The 17,863-nt window shown below is 38.7% G+C and overlaps 1 protein-coding gene across 3 annotated transcripts in view; it reads right to left on the bottom strand.

Annotated features, from left to right (window-relative positions):
- Positions 1-17,831, bottom strand: part of SCYL2 (SCY1 like pseudokinase 2) — a 38,831-nt gene extending 21,000 nt beyond the window's left edge. For 2 of the 3 annotated variants that reach the window (XM_057386062.1, XM_057386070.1), the window contains exons 1-6: positions 17,625-17,831; positions 13,277-13,481; positions 6,540-6,697; positions 2,539-2,683; positions 1,774-1,923; positions 937-1,158 (exon numbers count right to left, since the gene is read on the bottom strand). In XM_057386062.1, the coding sequence (XP_057242045.1) occupies positions 937-1,158; positions 1,774-1,923; positions 2,539-2,683; positions 6,540-6,697; positions 13,277-13,453 (852 nt within the window). In that variant the 5' untranslated portion in view covers positions 13,454-13,481; positions 17,625-17,831. Of the gene's footprint in view, positions 1-936; positions 1,159-1,773; positions 1,924-2,538; positions 2,684-6,539; positions 6,698-13,276; positions 13,482-17,624 lie in introns of those variants that run through there. The other variant, XM_057386079.1, reaches the window with a different exon arrangement.
- Positions 17,832-17,863: the final 32 nt, after the last annotated feature.

Below are 17,863 nucleotides of genomic sequence, written 5' to 3'. Positions count from 1 at the left end.
GCAGATGCCGAGAAGGGGCTGTGTGCAGCAGGAGAGCCCTGGAGAGAGAGGCCTTGCTCCCGAGATGGAACAGCCTGGCCTTGGGCCTGCACCCAGGGGATTAGGGGCCCCACGATGCAGCAGTTTTGGGACGACTGTCTGCCCATGGGGGGACTCACAATGCAGCAGATGTGTGTGATCTGCTGCTCGTGAGAGTGGAACCACGCCAGAGAGGTTCACCAAGAACTGTCTCCCATGGGAGGGACCCCATGGCAACGCAAGGGAAGGACTTCTCTCCCTCAGCAGCCGCAGAGGATCTAGTGATGAACTGACCAACCCCACACCCTGAACTGACCAACCCCACCCCTGAACAGACCAACCCCACACCCTGAACTGACCAACCCCACACCATGAACTGACCAACCCCACACCCTGTTCACCCCCCCTGCTTTGTACTGTCGGTAGGAAGGGTAGAGGGAGTGGGGAGATCGGTGTCTTTGAGGGTTGTATTTTATTTCTCATTCTCCTCCTCTGACTTTGTTAGTAATAAATTCACTTCATAACTTAAGTAGAGCCTGTTTTGTCCGTCAGGCGTTTCCTCCCTTCTCCTTATCTCAAYTCATGAACCCTTTTGTTAATTTATATTTTTCTCTTCACTCTTCTCTGCCCAATGGTGGTGTGGGAGAGCAAATGAGCAGATGTTGTGGGTGCCTGGCTTTCGGCCAGCATTCTAAACCATGACACCAAAGAAGTTACAACAAAGGAAACCTGCATAGGAACAGACATTATGTCAGCGGATCCAATTAACTATGACACTATCTTCTGTCAATATTCACTGTCCACAAATAATATGAAATAGTGAGCACTGATAGTGTTCTCAGTATTTAAATCTATTTTACAATAATAACGTTTCAAATATGAAAATCAACAAACAATAGTCATGAATAGAACAAATACCTGGTCCAGCTGTCTACTAAAGCTTTTATAAATATCTTGCTTGTTGACCTCAAAAATTGGTTTCCCTTTATTAAACACCGCATACATAACAGCTCCCAGAGAGTACATATCACTGGCTGTCTCACAGCTCACAGAGAGAATATATTCTGGTGCGAGATACTCAGGATTTGGAAGACACAGAGATGGCAAGTTTGGGTCCCATTCCTTACAAGGGAACTTTGGCTACAAGAGAAGTATGAGAAGTAAAACAAAGTACATTTATCAAGGATTTTTAAACACCATTTTCAACAAGAAGCTCAAGCAGCAAAAAATAATTAAGCCACTCAAATTCTATTATGAATCAAAGAGAAATACATTAAGGCAAAACTGTTAAGAATCTCGATCTGTAGCTCAGTGTGATCAGCTGATGCAGTAATGTCAGAATATCTGAGCTGGGAAATGTAATTTAACATCAAAGTACTGCTGTAATGGGGAAACATGAGCTATGATGGGATTTCATTTTAGGAGGTAGCAACTAAGCACTGAGCAGATGCAGCAGGCTCTTAGGCAGGCCTGCATGTCATCCAACGCCAAGGTGAGTACAAGTGGCACAGGCTTCAGCCTCTGGCTGAAACCATCACTAGTCTACTGTCACTCCACTGAGCCAACTCAGGCTCTTTTTCTGTGATGATCAAGGGCAGCACTGCAATCCAGACCTGTGCCATATGTTCTAACTTTCTGCCAACAAAATACAGAGGTGAATATTAAATAAATGATTCTATACTGGAACGCAAGATCATGAAATTGGTTTCAGACAAAGATCTGAATTTGAAATTGAATGATGATAAAGACTAGTACCTCCTGTTCAGATGGATTGGTGGATTGGATACAAAAATCAAAGCCCATAATTTTCCATGCTCCACTCTTATTCAAAATTATATTTTCAGGAGTAACATTTCCATGGACCATTTTGACACTGCTATGCAAAAATGACAAACCTTCAGAAACCTGTTAATAAAAGAACATTTCAGGTTAAATACTTCCCCAAATATCCTGTAAGACATTTACAAAAGTTCTGTTCTCCCAGTTAAATCCCTAAGTTAAACAAGAATCAAGTTTTCACCACTATATTAGCCTAAGACTTAAAAATTATGTTTGAAGGAAAGTAAACACAGATGGATAATCAGCAGGTGAGATTACTAATGTCAATTAACTATCACAGCATAAGTATGGTGGTGCATTCCCCTCTCCCCTCAGGCCACAATATGATCTCAGAAGAAGAAAAATGCTTTACAAAGTTGACCAACATATGCACCAAACAAAACGTGGGAGCTACTGTTTCTCCACAGATGGGAGAGAAAGCTGTAGCAAAGACATATACATGGAAAATAAATTAATTTTCTATTTTACACGTCAGAACAGGTAAAAAAAGAGTAGCAATTTACAGCCTCCAGTGTTTATCCTCTCCTACACTTAAGAGTGATCAGGGAACTATTATGTCTCATCTCACAATTATTTGATTTACTATAGGCAGACAAAACTTTGGCAGTTTACAGACTTCAAGAAAAAACCCACATTAATACTAAAAGCACAGGAAAATTACAAAGACAACCTGTATCATACCTGAAGCAAACCATATTTTGTCTCCACATCATAAAGTTTGTATTCTTTAATGTCTGCTGGCAAAGGAGAAGGTAGGTTGTCCCAGCTGCCAAGAACATTAGCTAAACTTGCACAGACTGGTTCTGTACAAAATGCCAAGCAATCCCTGCATAGGAAATGCATTAAAAAATTCTTGTACATAAATGTAATACATCTCTTCACTGTAAATAAAGAACCATATAAACACAATATTACACATTACCAAAGCACTTGGTGCTATCAAAAGGGATGCTATACTTCAGATTTTGAATTCTTAYAATATTATACTAAAGAGAAACACATAAACATCTGAGGTTTAAAAAAATACAAGAATTAAGTTATTTTACTCTCTAACATTTACATAAATCACTAATGAGTCACACAATGCTTCATAAAAAATTTAAAAAACAATGCTTTTCTTGTCCTGATCCAGAAAAGATTGATCAAATAATTCTTACTACTATAAAACTTGTAAATCACACTACTACCAATGCCTAAAACCAACATGTCCCTGACTGAACCACTATTTAATATAGTTAGAGAAGGACCAGAAATTRAATTAATGTAAGGGAGCACCTGAATATTCTTTTACTTTGCTAAGTGATAGAGAAGAAGAGCTCCAAACACAAACACACYTGTTATATGAACTGCAGTTTACATGTGAAGCAACTGTTTTCCAAATTATTTTATTGATTCTTTCCTTCATTAAAACCTAATGGTCTTGTTATGCATTTTTATGTGTTTGAAAAGCACAGATGAAGAAAACTTCCACACATGAACTGGACCAGTTGTAACACTTTGCTTCAAAATTTAAAATTTCAGAATTGGTCCTGAAACAATATATGCCTCAATTTCACAAACTTCATGCAACAGACAGAGTCATTCTTTACATCCACATTCTTCATACTGGTCTGTACAGGGGTGGAGGCCCTGGACAGTCATTGCAACTCACTCCTTAACTGTTTTAAAGGGTCTTTTTTGAGAAAGCATTACATGGATAGTAGCACACATACCTGCTTTACAGATGATTAATTCATGAGAACACTAAACACTGCATCAGTATGAACACAGAAAACAGAAACTGAGTAACAATAACAAAGATATATTTTTGAATATAAAATACAGGCAAGAAGACAGACCCTAACTTTTTGGTCTTTCCACAAAAAGATCAGAAGATYGTCTCAGCATGAATCTACCACATATTTTTTAAGTATTTCAATAATTAACAAGCTTGACCTTTGAAGCAAAATAAGAGCGCTGATTCATGCAAACCTCTTACTGTTAATCCAGATTTTAGTTTTATCTACTGCCTCTCTAAAGGAAAAACAACTGAAAATCAAAATACATTGAATCCTCAGTSTCAGCCAACCTGACAGAACTGTTTGCTTGGTTTCTTCCCTACYGTTTTGTTAATGACATACTTTTCACATTTCTATTAATATGACACGGGCTATAAAACTTGTTTCTGTTATAATSACAAGGAAAAATCAGAACACAGAAAGAAAAAGTCCTTTATTTACAGTCTAACTTCAGCTTCACCACAGAGCTTATCCACTTAGTTATGGTTAAGGCACAGATGACAGAAAGTGCCTAGGGAATATTGTTCAGTAGTTTTCATAACATAAACTCTCTGATTACTGTTGTTTTGAGGGAATAAAAAGATGGCTGTTTATTTTTTACTTTAGGAGCTAATTAAAAAARAGCCCAAGCCACATAATCAGGATACGGTAAATCTAATCAAAGTAGGAGAATACTGCAGAAACTGATGTCTGCCATCTAGTGCAGCTGTTTTTACAGTTTTTTGAATAATATCAAAATGAAATTAAAGAGTAATAAAATAAAAACACTTTAAAAATAAAAGTGATGGCCAAAAATGCATACGATTTTTACAGGGAAACAATGTAACAAATGCAATGTCTAGTAAATTATCAGGGACAATTCATGCTACTACTATTTTTAATGGGTAGAGATCTTATGAGTTAATTTTCAATTTGTTTTTTTTTTATCCTTTACTTCAATAACAAGTTAGATACAAATTAATATTGCTTTTCAGTGTTGTTGATGGAATTCAAGACCATTTGTAAATAAACACATTCATATTAMATATTTAGTATAAATAAGGAGTTACTCATTATATAAATGCATGTAAAGAGGTATATATCATTATACGTTTCATACATATTTATACTAAACATAACYATGCTGGATACCAATCATCTGTAGTAGTGAAAATCAACTATCTACACACTAGGGTCAGAAAGGTATGGCCTTTCTTTCCRTATCTATTTCAGCCCTCCAGGTATACCAAGGATCCATTTGCCTCATAAAGGAGGAGTAACTGGTGACCTCCAAGCAGTTCATTACAACAGCAAACATACGTTGGGGAAACACAAAAAAAAGAGAAAAAAAGAGAGAAAAAAAAAAAGACCATGTACAGTTTAACCAGAAGCCCACAACAGATTTCTTCAAGAGCAAGCACTCTGGAAAGACCTGAAATTCTAAGGCAATCTTACAGCATGCTTGCACAAGGTTACACACAAAACCTTTTTTTTTTATTAATCTGCTCCAAAAACTCTTACATCAGTTTCTGGCACAGCAAACAACTGAACAGGTTTTGTCCTTCTGGGTTTCTACTAGCAGCTGAGTATGCCAAGTATGGAAAGAAAAACACCTGAAGCAAAGCATAAGGCATTACCAAAAACTCACAAACTSACAAAGAACTCTGACGTAACTAGACCGTTAATTTTACTCAAAAGGCTAAAATGCTTCACAAACACACCACCAAAGCTTTCTTAAAACTCCAAGGTATGAATCTTGGCCTTTTCTTCTGAAGGGCAAAGTTCAGGGGAAAAGCTGGGAAACTGTGACAATTTTAGGAAGAAGCCAAAGGTGTATTCTGGGATTCACTTCTGCATACACTATAACTTGAGATCACCCTAGGCCATCTAACATTTAACTGTTTAATGTTGTAGAATATTGAGGGCTGTCTTCAACTACCTACATTATCTTCCTTAGGCCTTGGTAGGGGATATACTGAATTATAGGTGCAATGACAGCTTTGAACCCCTGTTAATGTGAAATGTCTTTAGTACTGCAGGAAAGATCGAAACGAATACGCAAGCACAATTTAATCAAATAAATCTGTCTCAAAGAGGACATTGCAAAGATGAAKAAGCATTCCTACAGTATTCTTGGCTCCTAGAAACCATTTTGAAAAYCCAAGATAACAGACAGAAAGGAAGGACATTATATAATGAACCTTTATTAGGCTACCATTTAGGATCACAGAATCGTTGGGATTAGAAAGCACTTCCGCAAATCACCTAGGCCAACCCCCTTCCTATTTTGGGAAAAAAACCCTAAAACCTTCATGATTTTCCCTGGTAGTATCAGGATCAGCTTCCTATTTTAACAAGAGACCTTGATTTTCTTTGTTAGATTTTTGTGTGCTGTTACCACTACAGCTGAACAATAAATCTGTAAGACCAACCAGTTACTGTACCTGGTGACAAACTTTTCATAAATCAAATAAGCACTAGAAGAACACGTTGAATTTCGCCTCCTTTCATTGGCATTTGAGAACCTTTTCAACACATACGTAGTCACAACACTTAAAATWCACCAAAAATCCCTAATCATAAAATACATCTCACATATGGAACAAATGTATAAATAACTTTTCGAAATAAAACAATATATATGAGTTCCTTAAAAGAAAAATTATCTAAACTACCAAATTTTCATGCTGTAAGGGTCATGCAACGGGACTAAGATCAAGCAATTGATTATTAATTAGATCCACACCAGAACTGCATTCTGTGTCCAGGAGGGTTGGAAATATGGGGGTGAGGTGAATACCATTCTCATATGAACAAATACAGTTAATTTGACATTAGATGTATGTGTTGAATGTTCCAGATAGTTTACATCCCATAGCAAAACAGTTATTAAAAATATCTGTTCTCAATTCTACTACAGCTTACCTGGATTCTTCTAATGGATGTTGAACAGTAAGCAGTCGAGGGTGCCGAAGCCTAGTCAGCTGTTGAACACCTCGTTTTAAAGAATCAATAATCTGATCTTTTTCAAATTTTTGGTACTTGTCTATCAGCTTCTTATCAAAGACAAAAACAGCCACTTCCTGCAATTAAGCAACAGAATTCACTCAGGATATAATATATCCAAAACCTAAGCCTGTACAGTTACATACCAATGTGTTTTTTGAATCAACAGTACAATCCCACCAATACAATAACCAAACAAAGAAACTTACTTTTTGTCCTTACTAAACCCCAGTCATGGAACAGGTTAGTGTATATAAACTCTGAAATATATATTTTAAGAGTCAAGGTACTAATGCTCCTTTATCTTGTAAATAGCAATGAATAAACTGCAATTCCCTAGCTACACAGTAACAAAGCAGCAAACCCACAGTCAGAARTCAGCTTGACTTAAGTGAAAGAATTTATATAAACTACAAACAGTTAAAACGTTCTGAGTATATCTGCAGGCATTGGGCATTATATATATCAAATGGTGCTTTATGAAACTGTCTCAGTGTTCTGCTCCAAACCAGTACAATCTGACAAAATAGTCACAGTAATTTCTCAGACTATTCACATGATAAAACACTAAGAATCTCATATGTTTAAAGATGTGCAAAAAAAGTCACAAAAAYGTTAAAAACAGAGAAAACCTCTCCAAATTCTTTAACTGGAGCAGGAGAGAATTAAGAAATTTATGCAAAACTTTGAGATTACTGAACTAGATGTAAAAAAAAACCCAAAAACTAGATTACATCACCATCTTGGAAGTCATTAATGTGAGATGTATCAACTGACGAAAGAGAGGAATTAACTTTATCATGAAACACTTTTATATGCTGCTACAACAGCATTATGAATAATAATGAAGGTTAGAAACCAGTAGAAAAAATAGTATTAAAACACTGTTTTCAGTCCCAAGAGGAACTCTATGCTCTTTTACTGCACATTTTATAAACATTACTCTAATTAAAATCTCACAGGAACAGCTACATTATTAATTAAAAAACCCCTACAAACTTCTAGAAGTAGGCTAAACAAAATATGAAATTCAGCCCAATACACAAAAAATTGGTTTTTAGCTAACTTTGTTAAGCTGTTTGCAGGTAAATGTTTATAACTAACTCAACTAAGTATACTTTTCTTACTTCTATCCATATTGGCTCCCTACTCCAACTCTTCAGTGTGATGGATCAAACATTAACACAAGGCCCAGAAGAACAGTGACAGAAGACATATACTGAGCAGTACATGATCAATAACAWAATTTAAAACTAAAACAGTACTTCTGAAAAAGCTTCTGTTCAATGACAAGCGAAAAGAATCAGAAAGTGAGTATTTAAATCAGCTATGGTTTGAATAATTTATGATGGCTCTAATTAAGTTCTACTGATGCTTGCTGCAATTCTGCATTGTTTATTTAAATTCATCATTCCCTGCAACTGGCAGAAGAGAACTCAGTTTGTGCTCCAGATCCTTAACCAGTTGACTCAAGGCCAAGTTCCCTCTAGACTGTCTGTGGTGCTGCTGTTTGGACTTTGTTGATTCCTACTTGGAAAAACCAATAGTGGGTCATAACCAGTGGGCTGCMCCAGACTGGGCAGTTTCTTCATGATGTCCCTGACCCAGATCCCARGCAGACCACACACCTCCCTATGGATTGGATCTGCTCAGCACGTCGGGTTCTACACTCCTCTCAAAAGGGTGACACCAATGACTACTAAACTTCTTAATTGAGGAGGTTGTTATGTGGGAGGCTGTCCTGTCTGAGGCAACTCCTCCACCCTGGAAGAACCATCCACATTCTCATTTCCCTAGTCCTCAGATTTCACGGCCTCACACCTCCTATATAAGGGAAGGTGAGATAGGTCAGGGGGGAATTCGCCATTTCTACTCCCCTCCATCTCTACAGTCCTGTGCTTCTGCCTGGTGGTGAGATGGCAGGGGATCCACTGCTTCTTGTGACCTTCTTGACCCATGGTGGGTGAGTCCATTTGTCTAAGGTATGGCAGGGTGTGCCTCCACCAGTCAATCTCTTTCTCAGAGTCCCTAATACTTTCATCTTTGTCTCAATGCCACCACTAGGCAGAGCAGATGGTGGATTTGATGGCACCTCACACAGTTGTTCTCTCTGCTGCCCTCCCAGAGTAGTGCAAGTTTTCTTGCTTTTCTTATTCCTGTTTTCTGCCCCCAGCCTGCCAGGGATAGGGAAGTGAGTATAGGTGCTGGCGAGGGTCAGGCTACCACACCCTCCAGACAATTTGCAATCCTGCAATTTTTATGAAACACACACCAGTTTGAAACATATTGACAGTTTAAAATATATGTCCTTATTTATCCACATAGAAATCTTACAAACTAGAGAAAATGCAAAAAGCTTGCTCCTATCTTAGCCAATGCAACTCCTAAAATTAAATAAAGGGGAAAGGGGGAAAGGAGAGAGAAAAATAATTTTCTTCCAACCAGAAAAAGGCAACCAGACAACCAAGGCATATCACATTTTCTCTCCTGACCCTAAGAGGAAGGCAAGCATCCAAAAACACACTGGGTTTGTGTGTCAATAAAGACGCAAACAAAACTAGAAATTATTTCTAAAGACTCTAAAAGCTGTGGAAATGTAATGATAATGGAACAACAATACCTCTTCCTATTCACCTGACTGGTTACTGAGAAAACACGTTAACAAAACTTGTAAAACATTCAATCACTATAGCAGTGAATACTACAAACTCAAATCCTAACATTTTAAATAGGGTGAAGAAGTAAGGACAGAGACTAAGCACAGCAGAAAGAAGAAAAAAACCTCAGATTTTACAAAAAAAAAACAAACCAAAAAAAACAGTGCCTTGGGTTGATTTTGTGCCAATCCTGTATTCCTATACTCCATCACCTTGTACGCCCAAAAGGTGCCTGTGCCTTTAAATGCAACCCAGTGCAGGCAGTTTGAAAACCAAACTGGGGCTGCTGCCSAGCCGTTGGCTTTTGGACCTCAGCTCGGCACTGCAGGAGGTCTGCTCCCTGGAGTTTTTGCCATTTAGCTAGATCCGATTTGTTAGGGGCAAACCCGATCTTGGGCAAACAGTTTTCCCTGCCACCCCCTCTGCGGCTCCTGTGATTTTTCTTCTGGAGCAATTGGGCGGCCAGAGGGGACAAGTGGCGCCAACTCCGGAAGAAGCCAGGCCGGTGACAGAAAAGCACACCGAGCCCTCTGTTTCATCTGCGGTGAGGACTGTCATCAGGTTTTCCACTGTTGCTCAAGCACCATGTGGACTTTTTTTTTCTTTTGTTTCTTTTTTCCCAGGGACAGGAGCCGCCATCTTTTTCTCCGCATCACATGGCCCAGCAGCTGTGGGGRGAAGAGGGTGGCGTGCGTTCCTGGACTTTTAAATATCTAACAGTTACTTTTTATCTATGTCCTGTGGGCACTGTGTTTTGTTAATAAACTTTTCTTTTCACTTTTGCTGGAACATCTATTTCATATTGGTGGGAAAAAATTATCAAATTTTTCACATCAGAGGAAACATTTACTCTGTAACATTTCTCCCTGAAAACATTGTCTCAAACCAAGACATACAGTTCACCATTTATCCTGTGAACTGAATCAGAGTGCTCTCATGGAAAAAAATTAAATGTGATGAAACTAAATGTTAACTTAAGTGTTAGAAACTAAACTTTGAACATAAAATCAAAGGAAATTTAAGGGTAGCAGTCAATATTCTTGATTTTAGAAACTGTTCATTTTCTCTTTCTTTTTGTCCTCTATTTTACCCATGTGCACTCACATAGTTTTTACATGAAAAATCAAATGTAGCTCAACATGCGCACACATTATATTTTACCATGACTTTCCACTAATACAAGTAAAATAATCACTGAACTAAAATACTGGAAAGCACTTCAGTAGTACTCTGATCTTTTTCCAGAAAAAGATTTTTCTCCCCCTTTTGGGGGTTTTATTTTTTATAAGCTTGACGTGTTTTTTCATAACCTTACTTTCCCATGAGTTTCTTTCAGTCATAACGTATTCAATACAACTATTATTTCAGTTTTACAAATTTATTAGCCTTCAAAGTTTTAATAACAGGAAGCCTTAAGTTTAAAGTTACTATATGCACAGCCAATGCAACAGAAAGTTGACTTACCTACCTATCATAACACATTTAGTACTCTCACAATAAAAGTTAAACACAACTACAGTTATTTTGAAGTGCAAACCATTACCTTCTAAATTCTGCTAGCTGAGCTGGTAAGTACTYTGTGACCTTACCCTATCCATTTACGATTGCACTTTCTCAGCAGAAGGACAAGTGCCATATTATGCCAGAAAAGGTATAAGTGCATAAAGTCTAGGTCAATAAATCTAAGATGAGTTGAAACACATRCTGTAAAATTATACTTATATATATAGCCAGTGACTCATAAACCTTTCAAACAAGCAGCAGCAAATCAGCTATGAAATGGCACCAGACAAATATATGCACACAGGTAAGTAATTTCCTCGCATTCTCTTAGGTTATTACTCAGTCACCAGAATAAGCAAGTAAAGACAACGTACACTAAAAAAATAATTAAAAATACACTTTCAGAAATCCTGGAAAAACAGCAAGGCAGGACCCAGGCAGAACTCAGAAAATAATAAACTCATAGCTATCTACTGTCACCATAGATGGAATATTTGTAACTGTCCACTGACAGAACAGAAATAATCCTGAAAACAAATATTTCTGATGGTATCTAGTGCTGTAATTTTAAAACCTCCACATTTAGCTATATTATCTGACTACAACTGCCTAAGCAATTACTTGTGTTGTGGTAAAGTGACAACAACATGGGCCATTAAGCCCTAACATCCTGCTAGTCTGATTACAATACACACGTACTGCAAAACAAGCTGAATGCTTGTAGCTTCAATTAGATACACACACTTGTAATAGCAAATACGTGCAATACCTCACAAAAGTGACTGCAACACCTAAAAAATGTCAGCCAGCCCAGAGAACATTCAAAAAGAACACAGGAAAGAAAGAAAAAAATAATGTCGAAGAACAGATATATTGCAATACTACACACCATAAACTGTATTGTTGCACAGTTTTGTTTGGCAATGGCCRAGTGAATGTTGACATGATGTCACCTAACTGGTAATATTAATAATGAATGGTAACTATGTCATAACACCAGCCATCTAAAATTCCATGCAGTACAACTGCTGTTGTATTTTTAATGACTAGTGAGTGATGCCATGTAACTGCACAGATGTTAGTCAGGGTTTACAGAGGTATTACAAGATCACATAGAGCACCTGAACTAAAACTCTATAAAATAATTGGTCAGAACACTCATTCAAAGCTTGAAAAACATGATTTACAGGAACCTAGTTACATATACTCAGTCAACCATACAGTGAAAGAAACTTGCTACAACTCTCCAGACCTTAAAGATACACCTGCTGCAGGTCAAATGCCTACTGGGCACATAGATTGTATAAAACCTAGCAAAACTGCCATAATTTAAACATTACCATTGCTTTGTATAGTAGAGTAAGACCAACTGGTATATTAGATAAATTCAGTAAACAAGAGGTGCATAAAGCTCTGCAATAGCTAAACAGAGACTTGAAAATATGGCAAAAGTATCTGATTAAACATTATTCAGACTCTGTCACAGAGAATCAGATCACACATTCTTTGCAGATTATTTATTCTGTGTATTAGATTTATTATCTATTTGCTAGAGTTTATTTTTCTRTCATCTAATAGATTGTATATGCATTTTCCAGAGTTATTCCTTTGTGTCCATTTCTTTTTGGTACACCTGCAGCAAGCTGATGCATTGTCTAAGTGACTTCATATCACTTTAGAATTAACTTTAACTAAAGACCATAATTTATTAATACTTCTACTTACTCTTTAAGAATTGCATTTCATCTCTGAGTTTGAAAAGAGACTTTCACATTTCTCCAGTACAACAAAGTAACTTTCTATAATAACAATTCTTAATACTCTGTTCTTGGCAAACCTTATTCAGAAGTMACAGTCCCATATTCGTTTATACACRTGTCTTCAAGTGAGTCAAAAGCTTGTGTACTAGTGCTCTAAACCCTAAGAYTTTAGGGAAACTAAAAAGGAACAATACCGATCTGAAATCAGCACAGGGAAAACATAACCAAGTTCCTTCACAACCTCCTCCTCCATCCCATGCCTTCCTGTTACAGTATCTCATGACTTAATATTTCTAACTGCTCAATTTCTGCATAGTAGCTGAGAAAAAAACTACAGTGTTATATACTTCATGATTATTTTAAACTGTAAAAAGCCAGAATTGTTGCCAAAATAAAGTTGCAATGTGCAAACAAACTGGTGAACCAATCCATATTAAGCAAACTTGTTCCTTCTTGTCAGATGACTTCTAAATCAGATGAATTCATGATCTTGCCTCCAAAATGTATGCTATGCAAGCAGAACTACTTCTCTCTCCAGCAGTGATGGATTAAAGCAAGTATTACTTACACAGCAGAGAACAATATACTCAAACAGTGCTGAGTTATTTGTGTCATTTCATCATCCTTAATATTAGTTTGCCCAGTTGGACTTTGTTTTTAACTGCCACTGACCAACTCCTACCTATCAGTCTGTCATTTAACGTTTATAAACTTAGGTCTTTACTTGACAACTCACCTGTTTTGTAGATTTTTTAGTTCCATTAAATATCTTCCAAGCAAGACCATTACCTCCACTGGCAATATGACGTCCAACATCGAATTCCCTGGTAACGGGATTTCCCATGACCGCACTGGTGACATCAGCCGTCACCTTTGTAACGGTGCTCTTCAGCTTATTCAGCATGGACTCCATGGTTTCAACCGTGCACCAATGTCTTATCCTACAAAGACAAGAAAAGAAAGGTTTCACAGTCCTCTCTAATTCTGTTAACAAAAGGTACATGTTGAAAACTGTAACTTCTAAACAAGGATCCAATAGGATACAGGAGCAACCCACATAAAGAATACTAAAATGTAACTACCGGGGCTTTGCAATTAAATATATTCACACTGCATGCACCTATCTGTGGATGCACACCTATGGGACTGCATGTTATTGCTTCTACTCCTCTTCAGAAACAAGGCAGAAAACAGAATCCTTTAATTCCAGTGCTCGCAGAACTGCATATTTTTCTGACGCAAAGGATTGCTTAAGATCCCAGGCCAGCAAAATAATAGATGTGTCTTATACAGAGAGTAAATAAAAAAACAAACATGTTCTTTCCTACACAGTGCTTTTCAAAATACAAGCTCAAAATTCAGTATTTTGCCCATCAGATTGTTGATATTACCAATTGTATGATCCAACTATTAATGAATTTAAATAACAAGGGTAGGGGAARGAAACAAGAAATCATCTTTTTATGCTTTATCAATATTGCACAAGGAAGTTTTTTTTTACATCATCTTTCAAAATCAAGAGCTAAAAGGCTGTGGCAGCTTGCAATTTACTTCATCTTCCCCTGCAGTGTGTACTTCCACAGTTTTCTACATTTTCATAATAAATCTGACTTGCCTATTCTGTCAGATACAAGTTCTGAAGCCTATGTCCCATTTATACAGTTGCTTCTCTGATAATCTACACACAAGAAAAAAACGAAGGCAGCAAAGAAACAGCTGAAAAAGAGACATTCATCTTCTTTATCTGTGTGAGCCAAGACAAAGACAGAATGCAAGAAGAAATTATTTCCTGAAATCAGTAATATGCAGTATATTCAAAAGTAACATTTAAGCATATTTCTTCAGTCTCTCTTTCCAATAAGGTATAAAGACACCTGTATGTCTTAGTCAAACTTGATCAAAATCAACCACACTGAYGTTACCTCACTTCAGTGAGAATGTGCACTCCTTCTCTCCCTGGTACTATAGATTGATTCCACTACAAATCAGGACAAATAATCTGATTAGATTTCAATTGCAAAGATCGACCTATTTCACAAAAGAGGTAATAAACACACTGAACAAAACTTCTTAAAAAGTTYCCTGTGTTATGGAACAATTCACTCAAGTGCAGCTGTGTGTGACAGCACTAGCCAAGCCCTAGGCAAACCTCAGCAGAGTGCTGGAAGTAGCWCAGCTATGCTGCTCTGTCTTGACTATTGGTGCAGTCATATCCAAACTTCAATATTCTTCTGTAGGGAAACCCAGGAACACACTAATGCTATGGCTCCATAGACATTTCTCTAGTTTCCATATCAGCTGTAGTGATATAACTAAATGAAGAACCCCACCAGGAATTTTAAGAAAATATATTTTAAGATAGGAATCCAGCTGCACAGATCTCAATCTCACATAYCAAATTTAATCAGATATAGTAGTCATGACTCCAACAGGAGGCCTCAGGAGCCAAATCAGATGTTACTGCAAGATGTTAAGGGTGGAGTTTGTCTTAATTATGGGGACAGTGAGTTTTAGCTATAAGACGCTGCATCTGAAATCAACACAACCATCTTAAGAATAACTACATACTTGTTTCGTATCTAGTTAGTGTTTTGTTGAGACTATGCCTTGAAATAGATTATGGAAACACAGATTTCCTTTACTAAGTAATTTTATTTCAGTATGTGGCCTTTTATTATTACAAGGAATTAATTTCACTTTATTATTCATGATGTGGAAAAACACATRCAACTCCTAACTGTGCAGCCCTAGACCTAAAAGCTATGAAGACACTGGCTAATATCCCTGTACAAAAGAACTTTTCATCAACCTGGTAAATAGGTACAAACAAGATCAGGGAGCATTCTAAAAAGGACCTATAGGCATTTCCAGCTCCCAGCAATTTTATTCAGCAGGTATTCTATGCCCAAACTCTATATGCTAAAAGATTATAAAACCTATCCTAATGAGTTTAATCCCAAATTTAATTTATTTGGGTTTAGCTCTTGTGCTTTTTCCATTCTTTTGTTCACTCCCAGCCATCAAATCTTCCCTCATACCAATGCAACACCATCTTGTGTTAGGACTCTTAGAACATAAAGCACTTTGCAAAATTAACTGCAGAAATATTATGAAGAAAATGCATGTGCATGCACATTCAAGTTCCTTTGTGTAAATCTGAAAGGAAGCTTCTCTACACAGGTGGTGGAAAAATGGTGTACTATTCATTAAATCAGAAGTGCCCTCTGCTGTGGGTGACAGACTAACTGSAGTAAGTAGCCTGGAAAAGCCACTAGGTGAGAATGTCAACAGTATTTCAGTACCTTAATGCTAGAATTTAAAATTCAAACCTGGTAGACCCTGTCTAACCTGTTCCCCTTCCACTTAACAGTAGGCAAACTATTGTTTAACTTAGCTACTGAGCAAGAAAACTTATTTCTCAATAAGCAGATGGGGTTTAAAGTTTATATCCATCTAACTGTTAATTTGTAGAAATCCTTGCATCATCACTTGATTGTCAGTGAAAACAGAACATTTTGCTTTTTAAAATCAATTGCTATTACTAACTTCAGTAAAAACTCTCTATATATCCAACAGGAACAATGTACTTAGAAAATTCATGCCCCACCAAAAATACCTACTTTGGGTAGTAATTGTAGTACTGCATATTGTGAAATACACAGTTTTAGTTCTCAACTGTAGGAAAACTGGCTTGTTCATTTCTTTTAAGACTGGTTTACTATTTGTAAAAAAATAAATAACCAAGTGGCAATAAAGTCAATCACCCACAGAATACTGAAATATTCATTTCAAGTTAAATGAAACAATACAAAATCTGACGAGTAACAGTGTTTGGACAARCAACACAGGATATGCAAGAAATGCTTAAGAACGCAGGTTTCTTCCTATTTGAAATTCATAAGTAATATTAATGCTACTGATACTAAGTCCATGAAACTTGGTACTAATGCTAAAAAATGTGAATGTTCAATACATTCTTTTCATGAGTGCCCSTCACAATCAGTATTGGTTTTTATGCTGATGTACATCAGCAATAACACACCAGCATGATCAGAACAATCACTTAGCAAGGTAGTAAGCAGCAATGAACACTGCACTAAGAAATGAAGCAAAACATTCAAAATGTTGAAATAAAGTTTGTTGAAATCCAAAACAAAAACTGTCCACCGTTCTTCAGTTCTCATTCATATAAAAAAACCTGCATAATGGAAACCCATCAATTTAACTTCAAACTAATTCATACCTTTATCTGATGTATGGCTACGGCTGCACACTGTACAGCAGTACAGCATACACTCTACCACTATCCTGAMCTATAAAAAGCCGGGATTCCCCTTTGGGAACTAAGACAGCAGGCTGGTGCAGCTACTTCATGTCACCAAACCGCATCCTATCCATCTGCCCCAAACCAGGACCAGTTGACAGAAGTGCTGGAACAATWGAGTCACAGCAAACAAAAGGAGAAAAGCCCAGCACAAGCACAACCAGTTTTTTGCACCTGTTACAAAAACACCGGGCCAAATGCAATGAAGCACCGTGCAAGGCGTAGCCGCTCTCGCTGCACATCACCTTCTTAACTTTCATGCACCATTTCGGTACTGCGCTTTAGCTGAATCCCTACCAAAAACTCACAGAAGGCGATCCACGAACAGGGTTCTGTCAATCGCCTGGTGGCAAGTGACAACCAGCCCGTGCGCTGCACAAAGCCCGGGGCAGCCTCCTGCGGGGCTACACCTCCCGAACAAAATATTKACTGTTATTTACAGGGGAAGCAGACTCGCACCGCTCCGCCTCGCAGGGCCGGTGCCTGCGCTCCCTGCTCCGCGGGCAGCCCGGAGCGGCGCCCGGGGGGGCGGCCTCAGGCGGCCTCAGGCGGCAGGTGACCCGCGATCCGCCGGCTCGGGCAGCTCAGCGCTCCCCGCCAGGCCCTGCCCGCGCAGCGCTGGCTCCGCCGGGGCAGCCCTTCCCCTGCCGGGCACCCGGGACAGAGACCGTCGCTCCCGCGGAGCCGCCGGCCCTGCCCGCCCCGCGCAGCGCCACCAGGCCCCGGGCAGCCGCTCCCGCCCCGGGCCGCGGCCTCTCACCTGAGCCCGGGTAGCTGCCGGTGCAGGGCCCGGCTGCCCGTCGCCCTGAGGGTCCGGCGGGCCGCCTGTCACACCGGCTCCGTCTCTCTCTCCGGCCCCGTCCTGCCGCAGCTACTCCATAGCGACGACGGCAGCCTCGGCGGCGGGGCGGGGGCCGCCGGAGCTGGGCTCACTTCCGACCCGCAGGGGCGGTGCTGGGCGCGGCCGGGGGTGGCGGGCGGGAAGTGATGCGCTCCGCC

The sequence above is a fragment of the Malurus melanocephalus genome, unplaced genomic scaffold (genome assembly GCF_030028575.1).
Source record: "Malurus melanocephalus ecotype Western Australia unplaced genomic scaffold, MMel_1.1 scaffold_16, whole genome shotgun sequence".
NCBI lineage: Eukaryota > Metazoa > Chordata > Aves > Passeriformes > Maluridae > Malurus > Malurus melanocephalus.
The sequence above is the reverse complement of the archived record's forward strand: the minus strand, read 5'-3'. Positions and strand labels throughout refer to the sequence as shown.